Genomic DNA, 22,030 nt, shown 5'->3' on the forward strand with positions numbered 1-22,030 from the left:
ACGGTGGTGCGTCCCTCCGCTCCAGGGAGCCCATCGCAGACGCGTTCTGAACGTCTCCCTCGCTCTACGGCGCGGGGACGACCCGGTGCCAACAGCAGCAGACGACACACCCGCGACCATACATTAGTTCCCGGCACTGGGGCAGAGGGTGGCCCCCCCACAGGCCGCGACAGGCTTATGGGACTTCACTAGGATCAAATGAAAACACCAAATTTTAAAATTCTTCCAGAGGACTCTCAGGCCCCGGAGGACACACCCACCGGTTCCAGGAGGGCCACGGAACCGCTTCTGAGAAGCCCTCGGCTACGGACGAAGGAAAAAAGTACCTGAGGATGAGGTTTTCCAAAGCGAGCCTTGACAGGGTGCCTATGTTTGCACGGTCTTCTGACCCCACTGTCCCCGCCTGATACTGGTTAGAAAGGAGGGGAAGGGGGCTCCTGGGTGGCACAGTCGGTTGAGGGCTTGACTCTTGATTTCAGCTCAAGCCGTGTTCTCAGGGTCGTGGGATCGAGCCCTGTGATGCCGGGCTCTGCACACTCGGGCAGGAGTCTGCTCGGGATTCTCACTCTCGCTCTCTCCCTGCCCCTCCCTGACCTCTCTCAAATAAATTAATCTTTGAAAAAAAAAAAAAAAAAAGGGGAAGAAACTATTATTGACAGAGCACAATCCACATGCAAAGGGCTTTGCACTCAACGCTTTATATGCACATTTATAACTGTAAGACACATCTGCCAAGACGACATCCCAATTTTACTGATGATTTAACAAAGGCCGACGGGGTGAGAAACTTGTCCCGTCGTTCAGGCAGCAAACAGGACAGGATCTGAGCAGATGGTGTCTGGGCCCCGCACCAGAGCACCTCAGTAACAGGGTGGAACCTTTCCGAACCCGGCTCCAAGCCTAACACTCCGATCCCCCTTGTGGTCGGCGGAATGGGGACATCCCCACCCCAAATCCTGGGAATGTGTCACACGGCCAAAGGGGGCTACCCCGGATCGCCAGGGAAGGGCAGGAAGGAGAGGCCTGGGGAACCACAAGGGTCCTGATGCGGGGAAGGCAGGAAGGTCAGAGCAGAGGCCAGAGGGCCGGGACTGCTGGCTCCGGAGATGGAAGCGGGTCGCAGGCGCAGGCAGTCAGGCGGCCTCCAGAAGCTGGAAGAGCAAGGGCACGGATTCTCTCCTGGGACCGTAAGAGGGAAAGCAGGCCTGCCAACTCCTGGACTTAAGGCCCAGTTCAAATTTTTGACGTCTGGAACGGGAAGACAAGAAGCTCACGTTGCTTTAAGCCCTTAATCTGTAGTAATTGGTTACAGGGGCCACAGGGCGTTAAAGGGCCGAGCTAGAGTAGAGAGAGACAGAGAGAGAGAGAGAGAGAGAGAAATGGGGGTGGGCCTGTGTTACCACCAAAGCTGTTCTGAGGCCAACATGCCCACTGTGAACTTGAGAAGGAAAACAATGACCCAAAAAAAAAAAAAAAAAAAAACAGAAGATGCTGAGGGAACCACTCAGGAGAGGGGGACACACAGGGGGGCCACTGGGACTGCTGAGGCCGCCGGGCTCTGGGGAAGGAGACCCGGCAGGGACAGGAGGCCCTGGCCAGGGCTGACGCGGCCCCAGACCACCCACCAGCCCACCCAGCACCTGGGTGTCCTCCCAAGGCGGCATCTGGGCCATTTTATGTTGGGGGTTTTTCCCTCCCTTGGGAACAAGTTCTGGAAGAGTCATCACCACCACCAGGGAGCTGTGGGAGGGCGCAGGCCTTGGCCACTTCCTGGTCACCAGCCCCGTGTTCAAGGCCATGGGCCCACGCCACACCTGGGTGGCCACGTTGGGGAAATCAAGGCACCACTAGACAGGAAATTGTGAGCCTGTACCAGACCCCGCAAAAGCTATTTGCTGCGCAGCCAAAAGCCCATCCGGGCCACAGCCCGACGAGCCACCACAGGGGACCAGCCAGCTCGGAGCGCTTCAGGATGTAGGAGGCACACACGGCTTCAGGTCCAGGCTGCACCAGCAGCTGTGGGGCCGCATCGCATTTCTCCCGCAGGGATCTCTGGCCTGGTCTTCTCACACCCAGAAATGCGGTCTTCAGCTGCAAGGACAGCTGTCTGTCCCCTTTCCAGCACCAAAGGTGCAGCAAGATGCCTCTCCCGTCCATCAACGGAGGCTCCCCTTCTAGAAGCTACAACAGGTTCTAAAGGTGAGGGAGTAACAGGACAGCAGGTGCCACGCTCAAGCCCAGAGTCCAGAGCATTCCTCCCTCCCGGCTCCCCCGGCCCACACCTCCCGGGCCTTCACTGCTTTCTGCTCACACGGTTATCACCGAAGACTAATACTTTCAGTCACTCAATAAGTCTACCGAGCACAGGCTGTCACGCTGACAGTCTGCAAAGCCACTCAAGTGCTGCAAAGACAGGGGTGAGGTGCCCAGGAACGCGGGAAGGGACAAAATAACCGGGGGGGGGGGGGGGGGGGGGGGGGGGAGGTCCGGCCTCCCCAAGGAAGTGATGTTTGCGCTGAAAACTGCAAGAAGACACCGGCCCTTAAAAGGACTCACATGAAGCAGCGTAGGGTCTCTCGGGGCATTTATCTGCATTCGCAAAATGCTTTGAAACCCAAAAGGTGGTATAAAAGTGATACAGAGGAATATGAATAGCCCTTCGTGGCTTAGAGAGTCTCTTTCCACGCATTATCCCAGATTTGACAATAGCACCAGGGAGATGCAAGAAGTATCATCCTCTCCCTTTTATAAACGAGGAAGATTAACCATTACACCTTCCATCAAGGAGAAGATGCCAAGCCCGGCCCTCGTCACTCCTCATCCTCATCGAGGGCTCTGACGGCGCAGCGCTGCTTTCCGAGGAGGCTAACAAGCGCAGGGGCAGGGACTGGCCATAATGTTGGGAGCACGAGGGATCCCTGGGTGGCGCAGCGGTTTAGCGCCTGCCTTTGGCCCAGGGCGCGATCCCGGAGACCCGGGATCGAGTCCCACGTCGGGCTCCCGGTGCATGGAGCCTGCTTCTCCCTCTGCCTGTGTCTCTGCCTCTCTCTCTCTCTGTGTGTGTGTGACTATCATAAATAAATAAATAATTAAAAAAAAATGTTGGGAGCACGAGACGTGCAAATTACGGCAAATACCATCTGCGTGCTCAATGCCCCTCCGCACACAGCAGGCTGGCGGAGCCAAGCCAGCGGGCTGGTTCCACCCTTCCCCTTCCGCCAGAAACCTTCAAGCCAGCAGCCCAGGTTCGAACCAGGCCAACCCCGGGCTCGCACAGAACTTCTCTAACCACCCTGGATGGTTCCTTAGGCTGCACAGCTGGGGGTGGGTGGGCCACGGCCGCTCCTCTCTCCTCCCCTTCTTCTGGCTGGCACCCTCTCAGACACTGGGATCGTGAGCAGACGACAAGCAGGACAAACATCTGTTGCTTCTGGGGAGTAGAAACTTGCCTCTTGCCCGGGTTGTTACGGGGATCAGAGGAGAACACGCTAAGCCCAACGCGCAGCGGCTGTCAGACTGGGGAACGGATGCGCTCCCAGATCAGCAGGCCTGCTCGGTCGACCTGGGCTCTACCTGCTTCTCCTTTCTTGTAGGCAATAAACAAGGCAGGTGGGGTTGGGAGAACAGGCCTCTGAGATGTCCACGTCCTCATCCCTGGAACCTGTGACATTACCTTATGTGGCAAAAAGGACTTTGCAGATGTGATTAAGAATCACGACATGGGGGCACCTGGGTGGCTCAGTGGTCGAGCATATGCCTTCGGCTCAGGGCATGATCCCAGGTCCCGGGATCAAGTCCCACGTCGGGCTCCCTGCATGGAGCTTGCTTCTCCCTCTGCCTGTGTCTCTGCCTCTCTGTGTCTCTCATGAATAAAAATATAAATAAAAATAAAATCTTTAAAAAAAAAAAAAAAGGAATCACAACATGCGGGACACCTGGGTGGCTCAGTCGGTGAAGCATCTGCCTTTGGCACAGATCGTGATCTCAGCTCCACATCGGGTGCCCTGCTCAGCGAGGGGCCTGACTCTCCCTCTCCTCCCCCACCGCCCCCGTCCCACACACACACGCTAGCTCTAAAATAAATTTAAATTTTTTTTTTTTTAAATCTCAAGATGGGAAGATTATCCTGGACAATGCAGGTGGGCCCAGTGTCAGCACAAGGGCCCCTTTAAGAGGGAGGCAGGAGGATCAGAGGCGGAGGAGGGGGTGTGGAAATGGAAGCAGAGCTCAGGGAGGAGGCCCCGGTGGCAGGAGCACCTCGGATGGACGTGGACGGCCTCTGCAAGCCGGAAAAGGCAATGAACAGATTCTCTCCTAGAGCCTCCAGGAGTAAGAGCCCCGTAAGATGCATCTCAAGGACCGTAAGCTAACAAACCTGTGTTGTTTTAAACCAGTAAGTTTACGGTGATTTTTTTCAGCAACAATAAAACAGAACAGGAGAGAGACTGAAGCTTCAGATGGACCAAGGAGGGAACCGACCCGGGTCAGTGTGTACACAAGGGGACCAGCCTCGGGGGGAAAGAGGCCCATCCTGAATGAGGAAACAACAGGCAGGGAGGTGAGAGACCCCAAAACCTCTGCTGCCCGTGACTCGGAAGGACTCCAGAGCTCCCCCAGAATTCATCCTAACTCCCCAACAACGGAAATTCCCAGAAGCTGTCTGAAGAAAACAAAAAAGCAAAAACTGGGCAGTGACTTTCCACGGGCCTCGCTCTGCAGCAGGGGAAGGTGCCGGGCACCCAAAGATCCGGGTCCCCCTCCTGTGTGACCTGGGCCTCGCTGCCCCCCTCTGAAAAATCCAACAAACTGACTGACGAACAGTAATCACAGTCCCCTTCAAACAACGGATGGCGTGCAAGGATTCCACGTGCTCACAGTACGGAACAGACTGGATTTAAACAACTCTACTCTACCAGGAAAACCATTAAAGCTGCAAAAAGTTACTCAGTAAAAACTCCTGGAGTACATAGCGATGGTCAGGCATGAAGTCAAGCACTTGTGGCCCGGAAGCAGCGGTGATGTGACCTGCTCCCTCGAGGCTGCAAGTCCTCCCTGAGCCACGACATCCTCATCTCGGGGGGTCACCCGGCTGCAGCATCTACCAGCCACGGACTCCATCTCAGGAGCCCACAAGGCCTTCCTGTCGCCCCAAATTGGGCTAGATCTCCAGTTACACGCTTCCTAGCTTCTTGCTCCTCGCCTAACAACTCATACGATTACTCCTGGGCTGGTCTCGTCAGCACCCAACGGAATATTCAGGTAGTAACAAAGCATACGGTGCTCCAGGAATATCTGCAGCCTGGAGGAACGAACGGATGCACATACATGATGCTGGTGGACGTGAGCCCAGGGGTCCCGTCCTCCTCCAGTGCCCCACCTACCTACGTCTCAAACAGGAGAACCAGAACACACAGGGTGATCACATACACGTGAAAGCATTTTTACGTTGTAAATGGAGGAGTTAGAAGTTAACAGCAGTGACAGTCACAGAGCAAAAGGAAGCCCTGAACACCCTTCCCCAGCCAAGTAGGGCTGGCTCTCCCGCTCCTCACTTCTTCCTCCACCACCTGCCAGGTCTCAGGGGTTCATGTGCGTGGTCTGCACAGTCAACCCTAGCACCAGGAGCCTGACCTAGGGCTGTATGCCCAGGCAGAGGGACGCCAGGTGAGTGGCTCTCCTTGGGGAGCAGCAGAGAAGCAGAAGGTGAAAGGCCACTTTCAGGAGAGGTCTTCTAAGAAGTCCCGAGGAGTCATCCACTTGGGTGTCACCTCGCATCAAGGACACTGTAACACTGAAGTCACGGCCATCCACAACCCCAAACCCAGTCCTCAGAAGTCCAGTAGAAGGAACCCCCACTGCCAGGCGTGGCGTTCAGTCAGGGAGCCCCTGTGACAGCACACGGCCTGGCAATCCACCGTGAATGCATGCTCTGCTTCCCGAGACCCACTCCCCCAGAGACCCCCCAGGGCTTTATGGTGCCCACTCTAACAGATCCTTTCCAGAAAAGGAAAGCCCATCTATTTAAAGGTTAAAGGTCCAGCACCAAGAAGGTACACGTTACTTTAAAAAAAAAAAAAAAAATCGTGAAACCCTTGTGTGTCATTGGTGAAGATTTGAAATGGTGCGACCATTATGGAAGACAATACAAAATACTAAAAATAGAATTGCCATATGATTCAGCAATCTGCCATCTGGGTATAGATCCCAAAGAATTCAAAGCAGGGATCTCAAAGAAATTTTGCACATCCACGTTCATTGCAGCACTACTCACAATAAGCGAAAAGGGAGAAGAAACCCAAGTGTCGTCCATCAACAGATGAATGGATAAAGAAAATGTGTTAATTCTCTATATTCAACTGAATACTACAGAGTCCTACAGAGGAAGGAAACCCTGTCTCATGCCGCAGCATAGACGACCCTCAAAGATATTATGCTAAATGAATTAAGCCAGTCACCAAATGACAAATACAGTAGGATTCCATTTGGAGGTATCTAAGCAGCCACCATCATAGAAACAGAGTATAAAGGTGGTTGCCAAGGGCGGAAAAAGGGAAGGAGAACTGGTGTTTTCATACGGAGTTCGTTTTGCAAGTTAAAGAAGTTTTAGAAAGACCCGCGGCACGATGTGATCTCTACTGAACCATACGTTTAAAAATGGTCACATTTGATGTTCTGTTTTTTAAACATTATTTAGAACATCTTGAGGGTGGCGCCTGGGCGGCTCTGTCAGTTAAGTGGCTCAGGTCCTGATCCCGGGGTCCTCGGATCGAGCCTCCCCATCAGGCTCCTTACTTAGCAGGGTGTCTGCCTCTCCCTCTCTCTCTGCAGCTCCCCCCCGACTGTGTGCTCGCTTTCTTCTGTCGGATAAATATTTTTTAAAAAATAAAAAATAAAACATCTTGAAAGCACGTTACAAAAGAAAAAAAAAAGGTGCCCGAAACAGGTAACATGAAGCTTCAGAGAAAACCTATATGGCAAGAGAACAAATGAGAAATAGGGAAAAGAGGATGAATAAGGGTCAGATCAACAAAGTCCAGAAATACGGTGCAGAGTCGACCGCACAGTTTGTGGAACTGAGCCAGGAAGAGGGGCCCGTACACCTGCTTCGGGCCCAGCTCTGAGGATGTCTGTCCCCCCTCCCCGGGCCCCCCCTTCCCCAGCCAGTCGCTTCTCTCAGAGGGCCTGCCTCTGTGGGACAGAGACGGTCTGCACTACTCCCTCCCCTGTTCCGAGCAGGGAGAGATGGGGAGACAGGCACGTAGAGGGCTTGGCAAGGCCCCCTGACGCAGGCCAACATGATCCTGATCACGACGGCTTCTCCGAGGGCTCATGCTCTGCGCTGGCCAAGCCGGGAGGCCTGTGTCTTCAAACCTGCAAGAGCATCCGGCCCCCCCAACCCCAAAGGGTCCTGCCCAGCATTGGCCTGGCACCATTCTGCATCAAAAGAAAGTCAGGAACAGTCCTTTACACAGAAATCCCTCAGTTGCCTCAGTTCTTGACGGCTGTAATTACAGCCACAACAGCTTCTCAAGGGAGGGAAGCAAAGAAAACACAGCCTGGACTGAGCAGCGAACTGGGGGCTCCGGGGTAAAACACCCCCTGCTCATGCTGTGCTTGTCGCACGGCGCCAGGTGAACCCAGTGGCCACCCGGCCAGGCCCAGCAGCTTGGTGGCCAATTTATTCCCCCCTCGGATTTAATGAGCTGCTTGCCCTTGAAGCGCTGGAAGCAGGTCGGGAGGGGAGCTCCTGGCACACGGCCGAACAGGGGACAGGGGAAGAGGAGACAGGGCCGCTCCCGCTGCCGGCACATGGACAGTCCTACCAGACGCCCCGAACCTCCACAGCTCCGAGGTGATGTCTTCCCCACAGGGACCCTCTATTCCTTCTACACGGTGGTGTTTCTGCTGTGGACTCTCCCCCCCCCCCCCCGCCCCAGGAAGTTCCACGTCCCAACCCCTTGCTTCACCAAGTGGGTGCATCACCCAAATTAGCGTCCTAGAGTCGGGTCACGGAGGGGACAGCATCATCCTGGGCGCGAGTGCCAGCTCCACCTACCGACAGCAACTTGACCGAGAACCACTTATCGAGCCCAACCCCAAACTGTTTCCTCACCTACAAGATGTGATAATATCCTCGCCTCATCTAGAGTAGGTGCAAGTAACAGGTAATACGCTGTTTCTACACTAAAAGGCCAAATGAAGCACCTGACACACAGCAAGGGCTGAACAGTGACTATTACTACTGACAGCTAATTTTTTTTTTAAGATTTTATTTATTTATTCATGAAGACACACAGACACAGGCAGAGGGAGAAGCAGGCTCCCTGTGGGGACTTGTTTAGCCCAAGGAGGGACTCGATCCCAGGACCCCGGGGTCACGCCCTGGGCTGAAGGCAGATGTTCAACCGCTGAGCCACCCAGGTGCCCCCTCCTTTTCCCTTTTAAAGCTAAACCTGGGTTCTAGCAACAGCGGGACTCATTTGTTTTTCCCTTGAAATGATGGAAGTCTAAGGCCCCCTGAGAAATGCACAGTTTTCCAAGACAAATGGGAGAGAGCTGAACTCCATGATTTTTTTATTTTAATTCAAGTTGCCGACATATAGTATAGCACCCAGGGCTCATCGCATCATGTGCCCTCCTTAATGCCCATCACCCAGTTACTCCACCCCCTGCCTCCCCTTCTGCAACCCTTTGTTTCCTAGAGTTAAGAGTCTCTTCTGGTTTGTCTTCCTCTTTGATTTTTCCCCCCTCAACTTCCCCTCCTTCCCTTGTGATCCCTTGCACTGTATCTTATATTCCACATGAGTGAGACCACATGATAATTATCTTTCTTCAATTGTCTTATTTTACTCAGTATAATACCCTCCAGTTCTGTCCACGTCGATGTGAATGGTAGGTATTCATCCTTTCTGGTGTCTGAGTAATATGCCATCTGACAGCTAACATTGAGGTACAACTCTAATTATGATAAAGGTATTAATGACAACTTATTCCCTGTGTCTTAGTCAAATATGAAGAAAAGAGGGACATTTTTGGTGAAACCCCAAGACAGGCCAGCCCTGGATGCAGTCCTTACCGCCGCAATAGTGTCAACCGTAGGGAGAGCAGTAGGCCATCGCCGCACAGAGAAGCCCACCAACCTCCCCCCCCCCCCCCCCCAGCCAAGGCCACTGGGCTTTCTATCTGAGCAGGAAGGCAAAGGAAAAAAAAATGGGGGGGGGGGGGATCTGGGAATATGCTGCATGGCAAGCCTGAAGCCACAGGGGTGAAGAATCGCACATGGTCTCTCTAGATCAAGTGCAGAACTACACTCAGGCCACATGCCCACCACTTCTTAGACCCTGGGACTCCTGTTGACCCCTCTCTGAGCTTCAGTTTCATCTAAAAAAAAAAAATGAGGGTAACAGGACCCCCACTCCACAGCCTGCTGTGAACACTGAACGAACCCATATGAAAGTGCTTCGAAGCAACTCACTCCCATGTCCGTGAAAAACAGCATTGTTGTTTTTTAATAGCTTCAACAAATTCAACTTAATAAAAAACGCTGAATGACTGGGAGGATCAAGGCAGTGAAAAAGTTACCTAAAAAAAAAAAAAGAAAAGAAAAAAAATTTTTTTTTTTTTTTTTTTTTTTTTTTTTTTTTTTTTTTTAAACAGGCTCCATACCCAGCATGGAGCCTAACACAGGGCTTGAACTCATGGACCCGGAGATCAAGACCTGAGCTGAGATCAAGTGTCAAATGCCTGACAACTGAGTCACCCAGGTGCCCCAAAAGCTAGTGAACTGCTCAGAGAAACAGGAGCAAGCATACTAATTTTCTTCCCTAAACTACCATCACTGAACTGAGGTTTCTGTGGAAAGGGTGATTTGGCTAAAAGGAAAATGGGCAAAAAGCCAACTGAAGCTCCCAACATCTGCTATAGGTTTTCCATTTAGGTAGTAGATTCTTCTGGAGACAAAGAGCCCAGATTGGCCTGCATCAGGATGACCCATCCGGCCACCTCCAGCACTCATTCTCTCTAAAAAGTCCTACAATTCCATTCGACCAATCCCAAACCTACCTTTGAAATGTACCACTTTAAAGTAGCTTCTATTTCAGGGCAGAGCACGTGGACAAATTCCTTCACTGTGATCAGAAGACAACTTAATTCTTGTTCGGCCTCTGCTCTGCGTACCAGAGTCATAAAGCCACAGGCTGGAACGTTTAACCAGACTCTGCTAGAAGATCCCCAAAATGCCAGAAGAGAACGGACACACTTTCAGAGCCTAAAGCAACTGACCATGGAAATTTTGCTGAAACCCCACATTTGTTCTTGAAGATTCAAGTTAATCTTCTTGTAATACCACAATAAATTGCTTTACTTTTCAATGTTTTGAGCCAATTAATGTTATCAAACGTTTCCCCTAAAATCTGCATTAAAAAGATACTTCACCATTCTCGCTCACTCCCCAGCAGACCCTACACGTTCTCAAGGTCCGTGCATCTCAGTTTCAGAAGCCACGGGCCAGGAGAGGGGGCCAGAATGGTACCCCCTCCAGCCATCGCATCCATTCTCACCCTCACCTTTAATCAAGATCCACCACCCAACTCAGAACGGCTTCCCTGGAGAGTAGAGGGAGACAGGTCTGGGGTTCGCAAAGGGTGCAGCCCCCTTGGTACCCCCCAGGACTATCCTGGGGCTGACAGCTAAGATGCTGCAGTTCAGAGTCCACACAGCCCCATCCCCAGCCACTCACCCGGATCCGGCGCATGGCAGCCACGATCTCCACTCTGCTGTTGGGCCTCGGCACGTCCAGGCTTCCGACGTACTGCAGGGAAGAAGCAAAGCACTCGTTGAGAAGAGGGATGCCAAGGGCCCCGGGCCACAGAATGTTAGCAGAAGGACTTCCAGTTACGCTCCCTATTTAGCAGAAGAGGAAAGAGCCAAAGGAGTGCCTCGTTCGGGGAGGACTTCTACCCTTATAAAGAGCAGTTAATACAAGAAACCTATTCCATCCTGCTCTTGATCAGAAATGCAGCAGAGGATGCTGTTCAACCAGCCAGGCTCCTGAATCCGAAAGACCTGGGTGTGGCAATCTCCCAACACTGTCTTTGGGACGAGGTATTTTGCCTTCGTCTCCACTGTAAAATGGGATTTTGGTCAAGATAAAATGAGAAAAGGTATAAATCTCTTCCACAAATATGCTTGGTTTATATTAAAGCATTCCTCTCTCCCTCCTCCCCCAAAAAGGGAATATACGCCTTTTTTCTTTTTTCCAATTAATGGCATTTCAAGGAGTTAGCCCTGGATGTTATAGAGACTTCATACACTTGACTAAGTCCTAATTGGATGAAAGGAACATACTAATTATGTTTTATTTAAAAATTTAATCTTCTTGGGGCAGCCCGGGTGGCTCAGCAGTTTAGCACCGCCTTCAGCCCAGGGCGTGATCCTGGAGTCCTCGGATCGAGTCCCACGTCAGGTTCCCTGCATGGAGCCTGCTTCTCCCTCTGCCTGTGTCTCTGCCTCTCTCTCTCTGTGGGTCTCTCATGAATAAATAAAATCTTTAAAAAATTTAATCTTCTACAAAAAAAAAAAAATGTTGAATGAGAGACTCCTAAGTCTAGGAAACGAACAAGGGATAGTGGAAGGGAAGGTAGGCAGGGGGATGGGTTGACTGGGTGACAGGCCCTGAGGGGGGCATTCACAGGATGAGCACTGGGTGTTATACTAGATGTTGGCAAATCGAACTCCAATAAAAAAATATACAAAAAATAAAATAAGATAAAATAAAATAAAAAATAAAATAAAATAATAAAATAAAATAATTTTAAAAATGTTGAATCTCCTAAAGCTTTTGAGTTGTTTTTAAAACCAATGACATTCAGGTTAATGTTTAATATACGGATACTTCCTCACAGAACACTATTCAAATAATGCAGAAACACACAGAGCCAAGAGAATAAAGTCCTCCCCCCAGAGCTTGACATAGGTCTTTTCGTGTGCTGATGGACACATATTTATAGACACAAGGAATTTATTTTACGTAAAAAAGGGTTCACTCTCTTCACATTGTCCTGCATGTTAGGGTTTTGTTTTCGTTTTTTTTTTGGGTTTTTTTTTTTTTTTTTTTACTCTAAATACGACTTGGGCATCTTTCTCTGCCAATGCATACAAGCCTGCATGTCACCTGTGACAGCTCCCCTGCTGATGGACACCTACCTTATTGGCAGTGTTAACACTCCTGCTTCTACTACCCTCATCTACACACCTCTGAGCTCATCCAAGGAGCTCTGCAGGCTGGATTTCTACAAGCAGGATTGCTAGATCAAAAATACAGAAACAGGGGATCCCTGGGGGGCTCAGCGGGTTAGCACCTGCCTTTGGCCCAGGGCGTGATCCTGGAGTCCTCGGATCGAGTCCCACATCGGGCTCCTGGCATGGAGCCTGCTTCTCCCTCTGCCTATGTCTCTGCCTCTCTCTCTCTCTCTCTCTGTCATGAATAAATAAAATATTTTTTAAAAATACAGAAACATCTTGAGGTCATTCCTTTGTAGGATCAAACAAGAAAAGAGGGGGGACATGTTTTTAGGCATACATGGTGTAGCAGTTATTCATACACGCCATCCCATTCCACACTGACCTACTGGGTCTACCTTTCCTTTTTATGTTCAAGTTATATAAAATAGTCTGGGGGATAGCCTCGAAATTAACAGCCCCCAAATAACTTAAAAGTCTACCTAAGCAAAGACTGCATTAATAGAAGATGGAGCATAGTCATCCCTTCAGGGATAGTCATCCCATATTTCCTGTGGTTACAGGAATAGAAGGTTGTTTCTGAAACAGAGCTAAGGCTAGCCCCAGTAAGGGGGGATTCCAAAAGCTGAATGCTGCAAAAGAAATTCCCCTAGGTTGATCCAGTTTGTGCTAATGCCCCGAAGAGGACAATCCCAGCAGCCGGTGGTACGCATTGTGCGCCCTGCAGCCTGAGCCCAAGGCGACGGCCCCATCACGACGTGCAGAAGCAGTGGACCTGTGGACAGGGCACCTGGCAACTCACTCAGGTAAGTGAAACCCCCTAGATCTAGGAGTGGGGCCAGATTTAAGCAGGGTTGGTGTTTCTCCCTCTGATCCCTGCTGGGGCCCTTCAGCGTCACTCAATGTGCCTGTGACCTACACATTCCAGAACGACATGAGGCCCAAGTTTGGGATTGCCCAACTTCACAGGAGTTCCAGCAGTTTCCATGCTCCCGGTCCCCGGCCCTGCATGCCTGAGGGTTCCTGCCCTGAACTTGGAGCACGCAGACCTCCAGGGACTCACGTTCCCTCCCCACCATGTGAGAGCCAGGACCTCGAGACCTGGCACGGTCACTCATTACAGGTGAGCCTGGGGGCCCTGTACTGCCCTGCCACAGAGGACCGCTGCCACACCAGGAGGACCTGCTGCCCACTGAGATCCACACCTGAGCCTGAACACATGCCCAGATGGGACCCGTCCCCTCCCTGCCATCTCCACCTGGCCTTGCTCTCCCCTCCAGAAGGGAGGCTGCTGGGTGGAGAACCCCGAAGCAGTCAGGAAACATGGGGTGCAGGCAGGACAAGAGAGAGGAGTGGTGGCTTTCTGGCTTTGGACAGGTTTCCTAAAAGGAACTTAGAGGAGGACACCCAAAATCTCCACCCGCTAATGCCTTCCTCACCCCATCAGCCCCCACCCATCCGGGGACATATGCACGCACACACCGTATACCTTCACACACGTGCAGTGCACATACACTCACACCCCACATGCCACATGCACACACGCCCCACAAACATGCTCCTCTCACACCCACACGGTCACCACACATACTAAGAGCTTGCGGTCAGCTCCCAGCACGTACGCACTGGTCTGCCCTCCTTCCCAACCACGTGACGTCACAAATCCGCCTTTCTGAGGATCCACCTGCAGCCGGCAGCCCCACGGTAGACGCACCGCAGGGTCAAGTTCCCCTCTACACATGCCCCTCGGGGTCAAAGGGACTAAAAGGAACCACAGGTAGGGGTCGGGTCCACCTCTCTCAAAAGCTAGACTTTCGGGCAGCCCAGGTCACTCAGTGGTTTAGCGCCGCCTTCAGCCCAGGGCATGACCCTGGAGACCCGGGATCGAGGCCCACGTCAGGCTCCCTGCATCGAACTGGCTTCTCCCTCTGCCTCTGTCTCTCATGAATAAATAAAATCTTTAAAACAAACATTAAAAAAAGCTAGACATTCACACCAGCGACATGAGTCGAAAGGCAGGAGCACAGAGCCAGGGAGGCAGGCGCGAGGTCAGAAAGCCCCGACGGCAGTGCAAGGGCGGCCTCGCAACCAGCCGTGTCAGCAAGCAGGCCACCTCCACAACTAACTGCAGTCCCCTGGAGCCCCTACTTTGGGCCACAGGAAGCGCAAGACACAGTGGGATCAGTCGGTGGCGAGTGGCCCCGGGGCTTCCCACGGGGCTTCCCACTCTCCGGAGGGCTGGCTCCCGGGCCTGCACCTCACCCACTGCCCTGCTAACAAGCTGTCAAGAGCCTTGTTTCTGTCGTCCTGCAGGGATAAGGAAAAGCCAAAGGTGGACCCACAGCGACAGCGTCCCCTTTATCTGCTTCTCCCGTGGGACGCAGGGGGCTGGGGGCCCTGTGACCACAGGGGCGGGCTGGCTCGACGCCTGGGAACCGAAGGAATCGTTTCCAGAAGGGAAACTTGTGTTCTTTCCCCTCCCTATCATCCCCCACGCTGTGCTCCTCACCTATAGGCTTCTTGGTCTCCGTCAACAGCCCCCAGGAACACCTAGTGGTTGATCGAGCCTGGAACAGGGGAGTTTGCACCCTCGAATGCCAATCCGCTTGTGTTACCCCCTGAAGGACCCGGGGGCTGGCTGCCAAGTGCTCTGAGGAGGACCATCAAAGCCTCGGCCTGGCCCACGCTGCACAGTCTCATCTCACAGCACCGGCCCCTCCGTTGCTGGGAAGGCCTCAAACACGTCGCACATTCAAGGGCTTCCATGTGTGCCCTTCCCCGTACACGGAAGGCTCCACTTCTGCCCTCCCTCTCTCCAGTCCTCCATCATCCACGGTCCTGCAGACCTGCCTCGGCTCGACTGCCCTTTGCTGCCCCCCAGGCCTCCCGCAACCCCCTCCAGGTCCCCTGCAGACCACGGACACATGGCCACGTACAGGACCTCCCAGCACCAGTTAACCACGCCCGCCCACCTGGAATCCTCCAGGGAGGAACATACCCAGCCCCAGCGCTCCTGGCACAACCCCGGCTCCGACGAGGGGCAGGACAGGCCTGAGCCCCGGACTCTGACCGGTGTTCCTGCCTCCTCCCATCCGCTGTCCCGCCCTGTACGCTCCCCCCCTGTTGTGATTCTATAAACTCCCCACACTTTTGTGCAGGTACCTGCACTGGACCCCAAGCCAGATGCTCTTACAGCAACACATGCAATTCCCGGCTTGCCAGGGGAGGAAGCACATCAAACCCTTCTGTTGGTGGATTCTTAGTCACCTGGCATTCTGTAAGACTTCTGTCAGAGTCCCTGCTGTGGGGCATCTCCTGGGGCTGCATTCAGAACATCTACCACAGAGCTTAAGGGGAGAATAAAGAGGTTTTAAAATATCCAGGCCCACTTCTTTTTCATTAGTATCTAGAAGGGGGCGGGGGGGAGAAAAAGCCTAGAAGGAAGACGCAATTTGTAGCAAGTAATCAAGATATGAGATTGCCTGCGTGTGTTTTATCTGTGGCTTCATCTTCCAGATAAGCAGGAGCTGGCTGCAAACGAGGTTCACCAAAGGACTCTGGATAGTGTTTATAAGTTTCTGGACAACCTCAGCCTGGGTGCTGGATTCATACCTTGCAAAATTACTTTCATTTTCCTGCTTGAACTTTCTGGAAATTAACTCCCGGGGACCCTGATGAAATGCTCTGCAGGTTGGGTCTCCTGGTGCAGGAATCAACACTAAAAAGCAACAAGACTTAACAGCCACCCATGGACTAATGTGTTAGACTTTCTGTCATCACCCACCTCAGGAACTCCCTTTAATTTATAAGGTTTCTGTCCACTGTTTCCAGGGACTCCCCCCTCAAAAAAAAAAAAAAAAACCTAAAAAACCAACACACACAAAACTGATATAGGAGTCAAAAATAAATATATCAGATGATCCTGCCTCTGATAATGTTGGAGGAACTGTATCACTGGACTAGGCCTCCAACAAGCAATAAATATGAAGTCTGGACAAGATTATTAAAAAAAAAAAAGTAATAACTTTGCAGAGAAGGTACAAAGAATGAACCGAAATATAAACTAGGACATTAGTTAATAACATATCAGCATCGACAACATCGTAAATAGCACGGCCGTGATGCAAGATGCTAACAGGGGAAACCGAATGTGGGTGGAGGGCGGCGGGCAGGTGGAGGCAGCAAGGGGTATAGGGAACGCTGTCCTTGCCACCCAATTTTTCTGCAACCCTAAAACGTAAAGTCTGTTACTTGAAGTAATAAAAATAAGCTTGAAGGCACTAGAGAGAGACCAGGAAGAGGCAGGCTTGGCAGGGAACCATCCCCGGAGGGAGGCGGCTGCCCGAGGCGAGGCTCAATTTGTGTCGACAAATCGACACCCAAGCACAGCACCAGCTGGCTGAAGGCCGGGCCCAGGAGCCCAGACAGACAGCCTGGGGGGTATGGACACCAGAGATGGGATAAGCAGAGGAACCGGAGAATTGGGGCAGAAATCCCCAACAGGAGGGGATCATAGAAGGTGAACCTCAGCCAGGTGCATGGGGGACCTCCAAGCCACACATTTGCATCGGAGAGTCTACGGAGCCCAGGAGAAGGGGGCAGCTGCCCACACAGGGAGTGGCAGATTTAGGATTTCAGACCAGCCATGTGAACCAGCACGAGAGACAAAAATGAAGCAGCCCGGGTGGCTCAGGTTTAGCGCCGCCTTCGGCCCAGGGCGTGATCCTGGAGACCTGGGATCGAGTCTCCCAGCAGGGAGCCTGCTTCTCCCTCTGCCTGTGTCTCTGCCTGTGTGTCTCATGAATAAATAAATAACATCTTAAAAAAAAAAAAAAAGAGAGAGAGAAACAACAATCAACACTCTTCAGAGGAGAATAGCAGAATCTCACGTCACAGGGCTGTTAAGGCCCTACAGATACGGGGAAAGGCCACTGGGCCACACTCCTTGAGGGCAAAAGCACAAGCCTCCCCCGCCCCATAAGAGGGCACAACCTAAAGGTCCCTAGCGGCTGCCTTCCCAGCTCTGACCTCCCTGAAAACCACGCAGTTCCACAGCCCCAGCCCCCAGCCCACGCCGTGCGAGATTCAGGAGGAAGCCCCCCCGTTACCGAGGACCACAACGACAATGAGGCCTAGAGCAGAGGGACGCAGAGCAGAGGAGGGGCTAGCTCTCCCCAGCCCCCCACACTCGGGCCTGCCTGTGCCCACTCTCTCCTCTCAGGTCCAGACCCAGCGCGCTCCTGTCCTGTTGCCCTGCCCGCCTTCTCACATCCCCCCCCGCCACCCCGGGTTTTCTGGCCGCCCCGTGTCCTCTCCTTAGAAACACGCACGAGCACGCGGACGCGCTGCTGGCATCTAGAAAGCACCAGGTGGGAGGGCCCATCTGAACTAGTCCCTTAGCCAATCCCGTCCTGATACCTTCCAAAAACTGAATCAGAGAAGCAGAGGGATTTCAAATCCAAAAGGCACCTCAGCAATCCTGTCGGAAGGGACGTCACAAAACAGCAGTGACAGAGGAGCGTGTGAAGAGTCCTTAGCCGGGGATCCTGCGGGCGCTTCCTAAGCGCCACCGTGACGACCCCCCGCAGGGGCTCCTCTTGCCCTCGTCACCCTTAGGTCTCCTTCCCAGTGCTTTCCGTGGTCTGCAGTTAGGGGCTGGGCCTCCTGCAGGAGACCGGGAGCTTCCAGAGGGTCAGGCCCTGCCCTCTCCAGTCCCCAGGCCCAGCCCTCGGAACAGGCCCAGCAGAGTAAGACCCGGCATCTGCCCAAGGGACGAGGGGCGGGCGCGGCCCCCACCGCCTAGGTGACCTTCCCAGGACAGAACTGGGGCCCCGGGGCCCACTCGCCCTGCTCCAGGCTGGCGCCACCGCTCCGACGGGAAAGTTCTTTCTCTGCCTCAGAAGCTACGCCTGGCGCACAGCTGAGCGGCCTGCGGAGCGGGATTATGAATGTGACCTGGGGAAAGTTCTCGCCTCATTTAGCATCGAACAAAGCAGCATTAACTGCAGGCGGCGGCCCCGGATTCCAGGGCGCGCTCAGCCAATGACCTTCCCCTAACCGCTCTGGGGGAGGGGAGGACAGACGTGGCCTCCGGAGGTCACCCTCGCCACTTCTGCGGCCTGGGCCTGCTCGGCCTTCGCCAGGTGGAGGTGAGCAGGAGGGGGCGCGGGGGCTTGGCAGCACCCATGTGGACGTGTCCCAGCGTCCCTGCCCCCGACCGCAACACGGCAGAGGCCTCGGGGCAGGTTCCCCCACCCTCCTCTCCACACACACACACACACACACACACACACACCACACACCACACACCCAGAAAAGCTTCCAAAATGCTTGAAATGCAGCTGCACACCACGTCTCTATTTATTTGTAGTCTAAGAGGAAAGAGGCATTTATATTTCTTCCTCTCTCTCCCAGCCCATCCAAAAAAGGAAGTACTATTTGAGGGCCATCTGATGTGACTGTGTCACTATTGATCAGAGGCCCAGCGGGGGCCGATGAATGTGCGCCGGAGATCACAGCAGCATCCTTCCTGCTCCTCAACATTAAGGGGCTGGGCGCAAAATAATTGCGGTGACTTGTCTTTATGCTAATGCCATGCGCCTCTCTGCAAGGGACAGAGGGCAGGCCTGAACCATCCAGAAGCCCGTGGAGAGGCTCTCGGGGTCCTTTGAGTCCAGTAGCAAAAGCTGAGATCGGTTGGCCTGATTATTTCTCTTTCTTACGAGGATCTGAGAGAGACACAGCAAAGGGGAGAGAAAAAACAAGACGGAAAAACATGTTCCGGTCTTCCAACCCTCTGCTCCGAATGAAAGCCTCAGCTCAGAGTTAAAATCGGGCACCTGTCACCGCGGCCACCGTGGTGGAGAGGAGAGGCCGGAGCTGGGCCCTGCGCATCTGGGAGGCCTCCTGGGCCAGCGGGCTGCCTCCCCATGGTGGGGGGGGGGGGGGGTTCACACCACAGTGACAGGCACAGAGAAACGCTGACCAGGCTGGGCCACAATTAGTCACCACCTGTAAACCCACCAGGTATGCCAGGAATGCAAAGATGAACAAATACCATGAGATCACAGGGAAGCCAAGCCCTGATGGCTGAGCTGACGTGGCCGTGAGGGGCCACTGGATCCAAACCTTCACTGTGCGGAAGGCAGAACTGGGCCTGCGGGAACTGAACCCCAGCAGTGGGTGAGGCAGGATCGGAACCCGGCCCGCCCCCGGATACAGCGGCAGGTCAACACTGTCCGTGCCCCCGCCGAGGCCTGGTTCACTACCTGGAACTCAGGGGCAGCTGCAGGGCGACGCCCGGGCGCCCGAAAGCTCGGAAGCTCAGACACAAGCCGAAGAACCGCAGGACACCGAGATCTGCAGGAGAAGGACAAAAGCTCACTACCCGACTCATGGAAGGCCTTCGGGAATAGAACGTAGAAACAGGGGGAGGGGCGCCTGGGGGGCTCAGCCCTTGAGCCTCCGCCTTTGGCTCAGGCTGTGATCCGGGGGTCCTGGGATGGAGTCCTGCATCGGCATCCCCAGAGGGAGCCTGCTTCTCCCTCTGTGTGTCTGCCTCTCTGTCTCTCGTGAATAAAAATGTTAAAAAAAAAAAAAAAAAAAAAAAAGAAGAGAGAAGAGAGAAGAGAGAAAAAAAAGAAAAGAAAAGAAAAAAAAGAAAAGAAAAGAAAAGAAAAGAAAAGAAAAGAAAAGAAAAGAAAAGAAAAGAAAAGAAAAGAAAAAAGAAAAAAAGACCCCAGGGATGATGCTGGAAAGAGATCCTCTAATTCCACACATAAAGAACAAAGGCATTCACCTTGGGGCAGCACTGACGTTCTATACCAGCTGAATTCTAAGTATTTCATCTCTCCAAGCCTTGGTTTCCTCCTTGGAATACAGCTAGTACCTGTACTGCCTCAACGTCAGGGTTGTCCTAAAAAAATCAAAATTAGATCCTACAGACCAAAGTTCCACAGTTTCTAAAATATCACATGACCGGCGCACCTGGGTGGCTCAGACCATGAAGCATCTGCCCTCGGCTCAGGTGATGATCTCGGGACCCTGCGATCAAGCCCCACATTGTCGTCGGGCTCCCTGCTCAGTGGGGAGTCCGCTTCTCCCTCTCCTTCTCTGCCCCTCCCCGCTGCTTGTGCGCTCTCTCTCTCCAAATAAAGTCTTTTAAATAAATAAATAAAATACCACAAAACCATAAGAACAGGATATTCTTTGTACCATTATATTCTTGCTTTACAGGCCTATAGACGTTGAAAATACAGAATTCATAGCTTTACAATAATCACCCCTTGGATTCTCACAGATTGAAGACTGTGACAAAGCAAGAGGAGCTCCAAGACGCCATGGCATCAAGGGAAGGTGGAATCAAGAATTTAGTCCCACAGGCTCCCACAGGAGGTGGGGAGGGGTGAACACTAGGAACAGAGAGTGACCGGCTGCACAGACCACTGACAAACACCCCAACCCTGCAGCGGGAGCGGCGGTCACAGGGCTCACCGAGCCTCACGGGGTGTGTGCAGTGTGAGGTAAACCCCTCGCCACATTTCCCTCCTGACTGACGGAGCTATGATCAGGGACAGCCTTCCCAGAGCTGGGGATGCAGGATCTCTAGCCTCCTCATCATCTATCAGCATCACTGAATGAAACCCCACAACCGAGTAAAATTTCCAGGTAACGGTCATGTACCCCACTGAAATATCCAACCCTTCTCAATTTTGAACGGTCTCAATTAGAAGCTTCCTATAATATATTATATTCTGCCCTAACCACCAAGATTCCATAAGCTAGAACTCACCTTATTTCTTTAGGATTCAGAATAACCATTATATATATCATTTACTGCATAAACTATACAACGAGAAGGGCCTCCAGATTACTATTATGCCTTCTGAGTCCTGGAGGCTGATTTTAGAATATTTCCTACACTGTTAGCAGCAAGAATGGTAACAACAGGCTATATATCCTTCTGTCTTTAACAATAATTGTCCCCAATCCTCAAGAAAGTATGAGCAAGACAAATCCACCAACCTATAAAGAAGATTATACATAGTGACCAAGTGTGATTTATCCCAAGAATGTAAGGTTGGCTGCACATAGGACAGTTAATACCATTTAATAAAATAAAGATCAAAGGTCATTTAATCAACTGAACAGACAAGAAGTATTTGATAAAATCCAATACCCTTTCATGATGAAAATACTCAACAAACTGAACGGTAGGAAAGTTCCTCCATCTAATAAACCAACAAATGAACCCACAGCTGCTATCATAGTTAATGGTGAAAGACTGACGGTTTTCCCCCCCGCTAAGTTCAGGACCATGTCAAGGACGTCTGCCCTCATATCCCCTCTATTCAACATGATCTAGGAGTTCTAGGTAGGGAATCAGGTAAGTAAAGAAATAAAAGGCATCCAGGTTGGAAAAGAAGGAGCCAAACTATCTCTATTCATAGACGATGTGATCTTGTATATAAAAAATCCTAAGGAATATACACAACACACACACACACACACACACACACACACACACAAAATCAGTGAAGGAGTTAAAAATGAAATTAAGAAAACAACTCCAGGGGAGCCTGGGTGGCTCAGTTGATTAAGTGTCTGCCTGTGGTTCAGGCCATGATCCCAGGGTCCTGGGATCAAGCCCCACATCAGACTCTCTGCTCAATGGAGAGTCTCCCTCTCCCTCTATCCCTTCCCCTGGCTTGTGCTCTCTTGCACATAAACAAATGAAGTATTCTTTTAAAAAAAGAAAATAGGTAGAAGGGGAGGAGGGCGGGGGGTGGGA

At 52.3% G+C, this 22,030-nt stretch overlaps 1 protein-coding gene across 1 annotated transcript in view; it reads right to left on the minus strand.

Annotated features, from left to right (window-relative positions):
• The window catches only part of LOC609484 (nitric oxide synthase 1 adaptor protein), a 264,616-nt gene that overhangs the window by 177,897 nt on the left and 64,689 nt on the right, over positions 1 to 22,030 (minus strand). The window contains 1 exon segment of the mRNA XM_038586257.1: positions 10,739 to 10,810. Within this exon segment, the coding sequence (XP_038442185.1) occupies positions 10,739 to 10,810 (72 nt within the window).

The sequence above is a fragment of the Canis lupus genome, chromosome 38 (assembly GCF_011100685.1).
Source record: "Canis lupus familiaris isolate Mischka breed German Shepherd chromosome 38, alternate assembly UU_Cfam_GSD_1.0, whole genome shotgun sequence".
NCBI classification, from domain to species: Eukaryota; Metazoa; Chordata; class Mammalia; order Carnivora; family Canidae; genus Canis; species Canis lupus.